This window comes from Cupressus sempervirens, chromosome 1 (genome assembly GCF_028749045.1).
Source record: "Cupressus sempervirens isolate cs-2001-9-10 chromosome 1, ASM2874904v1, whole genome shotgun sequence".
Classification (NCBI taxonomy): domain Eukaryota; kingdom Viridiplantae; phylum Streptophyta; class Pinopsida; order Cupressales; family Cupressaceae; genus Cupressus; species Cupressus sempervirens.
The window spans coordinates 247,743,752-247,752,035 of record NC_143118.1 but is presented as its reverse complement, the minus strand read 5'-3'; the positions used below and the strand labels follow the sequence as shown (position 1 = coordinate 247,752,035).

The following is an 8,284-nucleotide window of genomic DNA, read 5'->3' as shown; positions in this document are numbered from 1 at the left end:
GGCTAATATTCACAAATTGGCTAATTTTAAAAAATTTTAGCTAGTAATTTGGCTAATAATTTAAGATTTGATACAATCTAAATCACCATAGTTTTATAAAATATAGTTCTAGAATATTTAAAATCACTCAATAATTTATTTTATTGAAAAATTTAAACTCAAATATTTGCCACAATATTCATTACATGATTAGATTTGAGTCACCTAAATATAATATATTACTAAAGAAATTATATTTAACTAGCCAATAATTATCATAATTATTAGTTACTTTGGGTATATATCACCAATATTTAGTTTTCACTATTGATTTAAAGTATATGTAACTCTTCATAATATTCCACAAGGTAAAAAAAGTTCAATTTTGATTTGTAATATTCCATGGTAATTAATGAACTTCCTATTATTATTGAGATTTGTCAATATTTTATACAAAAAAAATTATGATTAGAAAATAATCGTCAATATTAATCATACTTAGAATAAAAAATTGAGAGATTTTTCAATAGAAATAATTTTTTTTTCAAAATAATGAAAGATTCGCCAATATTTGATATCTTTTTTTGGAGGTGGCTTTCTTAAATTTTACCCTATTCATCATTTATCAACAACTACACTATTCTAGGTTGACAATTCTATGGCTTTTACACTTTTAAATTATTTTCAAGTACTTTTAGATTTTATGTTTATATTACCATTATTAGGATGGACAATACTTTAGTGACTATTAAGTTATAATTATGTTAGATAAGAATTTGATTTGATTGTCCTAATTCTATGTGGACGGTTTTTTGATATTAAGAATTGGAACTATGAATATGCTGATTATTTAGTGGTTGGTAATCTATTCTAAAAAAATCAACCCCGTTTTTTTGGTTTTTTAATATCAAAAACCTCCACACTAACACTATTAATAGATACAATAATAATTGTTAGATATTTGAAAAATCTCTACAATCTAAACACCTTGACATAATTGATTGAATACAATCACTAAAAACCCTAGCTGCATGCATTTGAATGAAATCTTTCTTAGATCCATTCTAAAAGTTAATTGTATGCATCCACCTTCTTTAGTTGGAAACACAAAACACAAAGAAATGAGTTGTTAACAATGTTCTTACAAAACCCCTACCAAGAGTAGCCTCTTTCCAACCTAACACTTTACCAAAAAACAACAAGTTTCACGCAGTGGCTTGTATTTGCCGTAAGTTATAATAATTTATAGTTTATTAAATTAGTAAATAAATTTAATAAATTAAAGAAGAATTTATGTAATAAAACTTATGATAAAAATTTATTTAAATGAAATGAGTATGTAATATTAAAATTAAAAAGTAGAAACAATTAGTATATAACTAATGTATAATAGTATTCAAAATATTTATGTAGCTTTTATATATAAATAAAAATTTCTTATAAAACATTTGAAACAATTATCTAGATCTGATTCGTTAAAATTCAAAATAATAATCACCAGTTAAGTATAGGTGATTGCAATAGTATATTATCTATGACAAATACAACAAGAAAGTTGTCAAATTGTAGTCCATTTTTCAAAAATGTATTTCACACTCTCAAATTCTATAACGAACATACATAACTGGATGAATCTTTAAATATTAGAGAATATAAGATATAACATTTCCAATGGAAGATTTCCAAGTAAGGGGTTGAACATTCAAAACATCTTTTTGTGTACTAAAGTGTCCTCATTTCATTTTTTAATTTACAACCCCATTAGATGTTGAACCTTAGATTTAATTTCATGATTAAGAGAAGTGCATTGGTTATACTTTTTTCTTGGTATGCGTACCTACGCCCTTAGTTAAATTCATTCTCACATTTTAGTATTTAATTTTTTTTATCTTGCTTCACATTACTAATAGAAAATTTTATTTATAAGTTTATATTTATTTACAAATCTATTCTTCTTTATCTTTGTGCTTTATTAATATACAAACATTTTAAAGATTAGTGTCGAGTTATATACTTATTATTCACACCATTATGTGTATAATACTCAAAATGTACCTTTAATTATAATTATTAATTAATTATAAATTAATATACAATTTTTTTTAATAATAATATTTGTATATTTATATTATTAATTTCTAAAGGAGTGTGAATTAATTAATATATAGGCATTCTAGATGCTATGCAAATGTTGTCAACTTTCAAACATCCAACCTATTTTTATATTGACCAATTCTCTATCCTACATTCAATTTTCACAATTCCTACATTAATTATATCTTTTGCACCAATCGCGAATAATTATTTTTCATAAATTTAATATTTCTAAAGTTTTATATTTATTTACTAATTTTCAATATGAAACAATTTATTTATCTCAAATATTATTGACTCATTTGATTTTGTGTTATAGGAGCCCTTTTATCAGAGCTCCTTATACTGCTTCTATTGCAGCTAAAATTTTGTAGTCTACTTTTTACAATTAAATTAGAAATATGTAAATAGATTGATTAAAACTATAATAAAAATAAATCTATTATAATTCATATATCACAAAAAAATTATTATTTGTATTTATATTTTTTTTAAATATTATTTTATATTTAAAATAATATTATAATATATATTACAACTAAATATTTTTAAATATTTTATTAATCAAACTTTAAAATAATATACATGTTATAACCATTACATTTTTAAATATATAATTTACATTATATATATAATTAAATAATATAAATTAATATTCTAAAATGAAATTAAATATACATCACAATATACTTTGCATTTTCTATTACACTCTTTTAATTTAAAACTATTTGGCAAATACTAGCTACTATGTGGCACTTGTTAAATATGTACATATAAATGTAAAAGAAATATATAAGATTCTATAACTAGAAACTGAAACTTTAAGTTTAAACAGTTAATTTGTGTTGAGGATTTACAATATATATTTTTTAAATTTTTAAATAACCTTATGATTGCAATATCCATGATTCCATTTTGTTTCCATCTTTAGAGCATTTTGTGGAATTGTTAGCAATCACTGATGCATTGGCATTGATTACTTTCAATTTGTACTTTGCTCGCAAAACTTGAATTTCAAATCTGTCAGTTGAAAATTTGCTACTCCTTTAATTTTTTTTTTGATTGTTCTTCAGATTTGGATAAAAGTAGAAATTTATTAATAAAAATGTGTATATTGCACACTTATATTGCACATATATACATTTATATATATTTATAAATCTAATTTTAAACATTAAATTTAAAATAAATAAAAATACAAAATAAAATAATAAACTTGAAAATAATTTAAGAAAAAGACTACACTATCATTTTGATTGAGCATGTATAATACAACTTATTCTAAACTGGTAGAACATATTAGAGCATATTAGAATATTTCTAGATAAGGAATTTTTTTATGCAAACAAATAGAGTTCTTAAGTAACAAATAATATGATTGTATATCAATATAATATAACACTGCATAGTACATATTTCACATTTTAAAAAAACTTTAACTACTTTTACATTAAACAAAGAAATATGGTTTAACATATAGAGTAATTTGATCGAAAAATCAAAATAATAATAGCTTGCTCCACGTCTATAAGATAGATGGTAATATGCTCTGTTCTGACAGATCTTGTAATATTCAAACTGCTCATTACAACCTTTGTTGTATCAAATACTCTTCTGCTTTGACAGTCAATCAGAGTATGGCTGCAGGATGCCATGCATGCATGGGATGGCATGAGGAGGCATGAGGATGGGGGGCGGGCATACCTAGGCAGTCGATCCTCCTACGTGGGTAACCATTGCCGTCTTATAAGACCAAATGAAATTGGCCAATGGAATTTGAGAAAAATAATTTTTGTCATATATAAAATTCATAAGTAAATAGGCAAACTTTAAAAAAAATGAACTTATAGAAAAATAATGGTTGAAAACAATTTCACTATTGTCATAATTGTGCAAACTGAATGCAATAGTATTGCCTTACTGCAAGTACAATAAATTAAAAAACGCAGCTACACATCATCTTTGAAAGCCGTGAGCTCATATTCCTCCTTTTATGACTGCACAGAACGTTTTCGTATGACGTGTCATGGGTGACATCATCATGCAAATCAAATAAATGAATGAAATAGACCATATAAACGTGCTCTTTCCTTTAGAATATATATGTGCTGTATAAAGCCATTTGATAAACATATGGGACCTCAAACATTAACATACAGTTGAAAGTGATTTGCCCGTTTCTTGTATTCATATTAATAATAAAATAAACCATAGAATAAATAAAATAAACCATATAAACGTGCTCGTTCCTTTTGAATATATATGTGCTGTATGAAGCCATTCAATAAACATATGGGACCTCAGAACAATGTTTGAAAGTGATTTGCTCATCGTAACGTTAAAAAATATGATCATAAAAATTCAAAGTTATGAAGTCAATCAGCCAAGAAAATGCCATAAAGAATAGATGAAGTCTACTCATTTTGAAACTGCTTTCCAATGTTATACATGCATTTCTTTTGATGAAGAAAATTGATACTTTATTTGCCTTGCCCATTTTGTGCATGTGCATGTGCAATGTGCAATGAATGTAGAAGAAAGACAGTTCGATGAGCACGGAAAATATTAAAAAATTATATACGAAGTTTCCCAATGAAGTCTTGAAACTCTCGTTCAAGATAGCCTGCGCAGAACAAAAAGGACTGTTACAAGTCATGGCGAAAGGTGAGATTCCTCATTTTGGACAACTTGACAGTTATGCCTATAAAAAGCGCAGCAAACAAGCATTCCTTGCATCCTGCCATTTCTACAAACTTAGAAGCCATTGCCTCTCTGTGCCTCAAATCAAACAAACAAGTGTTTTTTTGCAATGGCTCTTTCCTCTACTTTTTCATCCAATTTCTGCCTCAAATCAAAGCCTTCCCAATCTCAATCCAACAATGCCAGTGTTGGTGTGAATGGCAAAGCAGGGCTGCCATTAAAGCGCATGAGAACGAAGGTTTTCATGTCAAACCCGTTAATAGCTAACCAGACCCAAGCTGATGAAGTCTCAAATAGGCGCATAGGAAACCATCATCCCAATTTGTGGGGAGATGATTTCATTCAGTCCCTCCCAAACCATCCTTACCAGGTAAGATCACACTCTTCTTCTTCTTTCTTCTCTTGTTTCTTTGCTCTCTGACTCTGTTTTAGTAACAGTTTTGTTCTGATGTTGAAAACAGGGCACCCACTATGCTGAGCATTGTGGGAAACTTATTGGCGAGGTAAAAGACAGGTTCAACCATGAAAAAGATGTTTCCCAACTTCTTTTCTTGGTTGATAGTATTGAGCGCCTTGGAATAGATCGGCATTTTCAAGAGGAAATAAAACAAGCCCTTGATTTGGTTTACAGGTTTGTTTCTAATTCCCCTTATTATAGCAAGCCCATTAATAAGATTATTATTATTACAAGTACATAACGTTCTATAATGCAATTCAATGCAATGCAGGAATTGGGGTGAATGCGAAAAAGATCTCAACGCCACGGCCTTGGGCTTTCGGATTCTGAGGCTCCATAGATACTCCGTTTCTCCAGGTATTTCTTATTATTAAAATAAGATATCTCTGTTTAGGTTTATGTTTGATCCAAACAAATATCAAATGTTCTAAAATGTGTACTTATATTTGATCTGATCTTATCGTTCACTTGATATAATTTGACAGGAGTGTTGGGGGCGTTTAGAACAGAAAATGGGGACTTCTTCTGCCCTACCGCTGAGTCGGAGGAGGAGAAAATCAAGAGTATTCTGAATTTGTACAGAGCTTCATATATTGCTTTTCCAGGGGAGAAAATTTTGGATGAGGCCAAGCAATTCTCTACTTCATATTTAAATGAAGCTCTGCAGATGAAAGGGATAAACTCCAGCCTTTTACATGAGGTATTATTCACAAGTTCAGACAAAGGCAAATGTTTATACAATTAAACTTATAATCTACTGACTCTAATGAGATCATCCTATATATGTGTGCAGGTATCAGTGAATCTGAGGTATGCATGGTATACACTTCTGCCCAGATTGGAAGCGAGGAAATACATTGAAATCTACAGGGAAAACAATGAATGGGCCAGGTACTCATTTGCTCTGCTCCCTTATTTTCATCTCCTTACAGGTTTAAACGATAACAGCCAAAGGCTGCAAAACAATTCAATAGGTTTGCAATTCTATTTCACTTTTACTTCTAGAACATATGCTACTCAAATTTTAATTTTAATGTATATTTGCTTTCAGGGTGGAGGATAATGACAAGCTTTTATCTCTAGCAAAAATGGACTACAATATGATTCAGTCATTGCATCAGCAAGAGCTTAAAGCTTTCTCGAGGTCAGTTATATTTTAAATGCTATGTGAGATGGATAATAGATTTTATTACGTATGCAACTTTATATTTTTTTGTTTTCAAAGAAAAACATTTTTTTATTACATTTGGGTTATTGAGGTTTTAATTAACATTTTCCTTTTCAATTGGCTGTGTCGTTTCAGATGGTGGAGGGAATCTGGTTTGCCTAATGTAAATTTTGCTCGCCATCGACATGTAGAATTTTTCTTTATGGCATGTGCAATTTGTGAAGATGAAAAGTACTCTGCATTTAGATCGAGTCTTGCCAAGTCTTGCGTACTTGCAACATATTTGGATGATACATATGACACATATGGAACAATTGATGAACTAGAACTCCTCACACAAGCAATTAAGAAGTAAGTGATAAATCAATACTTATGTTGCAGTAACTAACAATAAATGTGAGTTAGATTGTAACAAAAAGCTATTTCATTTTTTAGGTGGGATCCAACATCTATAGACCAGCTCCCCGAATACATGAAAATTATATACATGGTTTTGTATAATGGAATCAATGAAATGGATCAAGAAGCTCAAAAGTTTCAAGGCCGAGAGACTCTCTCCCATGCTAAAGATGCGGTATGATTATATATTTTTGTTAATTTTTTCATTAAAAAGGGTAGAATTCATAAAATAGCTGGGTCATTTACTTTCACAATCTCAAAGGTAAATGTAATGCATAACCAAATTTATTTCATCTCATTTTCTTATGTTTTGGTAGTCAAAAGGAGCCTAGACATTTTATTTTTGTTTTCTAATGAATCAATAAACTCTTTTATCTTACTCAAATTTATTGTGTGTTTATATAGTGGGAAACTTATATAGATGCTATGTTGCAAGAAGCTAAGTGGAATGCTACAAAACACGTACCAACTTTGGCAGAACACATAGAGAATGGAACAATTAGTTCAGGAAAACGCCCAACCACATTGCAAGCTATATTAATAGTAGATGGGATTGTTCCAGAAGATATATTTCATAAAATTGATTATCCGTCGAGGTTTGATAATCTTGGAGGCTTCAGCCTTCGAGTAAGAGGTGACATCAAATCCTTTAAGGTGTGTATTCATATTATATATGATATTCTATTTACATGAATATAAAATGAAAATTGAGTTATAGGCTATTCAATTTTTTTAAGAATTTCAATCATTGGTTTTGAAGGATGAGGTGGCTCGAGGAGAAACAAATTCATCCATAGTGAGCTACATGAAAGATAATCCAGGATCCACTGAAGAAGATGCCTTAAATTATCTTGAGAGCTTATTGGATGAAAGACACAAAGAATTGAATTGGGAGTTTCTAAAAAATGACGGCGTTCCAACTTGTAGCAAGGATTATTCTTATGATGTTGCAAGGGGTTACCTACATTTCTACAACGAGAGAGATGGCTTTAGTTTTGCCTATCAAGATATAAGAGATCATGTAAATCAAATCCTAATTGAACCAGTATCTATGTAAATTTTGAATGTAGTGAACCAATGCCTACAATCGCATAAGTCTCTCTTGAATTGATTAAGAGATATTTATTATTATCAATAATAAATGAATTGGTATTTTTTCTAGTGATTCTTACATAATATTTGCACGGTTTTGTTTTGTTTTTTGTGGTGGATAGGCATTTTAATATGATTTTCAAATGAAGAAAATATATGATTGTTGCTTAGAATAAAAGTTATAATTCTTACTAAAATTGATATTTTGTAGGAATCACTTTTATGGTTTATGTCAAAATATTAAAAATATCTAATATTTTTGTTTGAATAACAAATTGGGTGGTGTAACATTCAATAAGTTCTAACTACATTATCTACATCTTATTGGTAAGAATATAAGATCTTGTCATAAAGCAAAGATGATGTCGAGAATCATCCATACAAACAAGTATAAC

The 8,284-nt window shown here is 28.9% G+C and overlaps 1 protein-coding gene across 1 annotated transcript; it reads left to right on the top strand.

Annotated features, from left to right (window-relative positions):
- The first annotated feature begins 4,795 nt into the window (after window positions 1–4,795).
- LOC149577084 ((E,E)-alpha-farnesene synthase-like) lies at window positions 4,796–7,958 on the top strand. Its single transcript, XM_089822057.1, has 10 exons — window positions 4,796–5,143; window positions 5,235–5,404; window positions 5,502–5,587; window positions 5,716–5,930; window positions 6,024–6,121; window positions 6,282–6,374; window positions 6,534–6,749; window positions 6,834–6,972; window positions 7,203–7,451; window positions 7,558–7,958. The coding sequence occupies exons 1-10, from the start codon at window positions 4,883–4,885 to the stop codon at window positions 7,852–7,854; spliced, it is 1,824 nt and encodes a 607-aa protein (XP_089678183.1). The 5' UTR covers window positions 4,796–4,882; the 3' UTR covers window positions 7,855–7,958.
- The last annotated feature ends 326 nt before the right edge of the window (window positions 7,959–8,284 follow it).

What these genes read in the sequence shown, in the direction of transcription:
- LOC149577084 (XM_089822057.1), top strand. Translation starts at nt 4,883, where the DNA reads ATGGCTCTTTCCTCTACTTTTTCATCCAATTTCTGCCTCAAATCAAAG. An exon ending in GCCCTTGATTTGGTTTACAG is followed by an intron (nt 5,405 to 5,501) that starts GTTTGTTTCTAA and finishes AATGCAATGCAG; the next exon opens with GAATTGGGGTGAATGCGAAA. An exon ending in ACTCCAGCCTTTTACATGAG is followed by an intron (nt 5,931 to 6,023) that starts GTATTATTCACA and finishes ATATGTGTGCAG; the next exon opens with GTATCAGTGAATCTGAGGTA.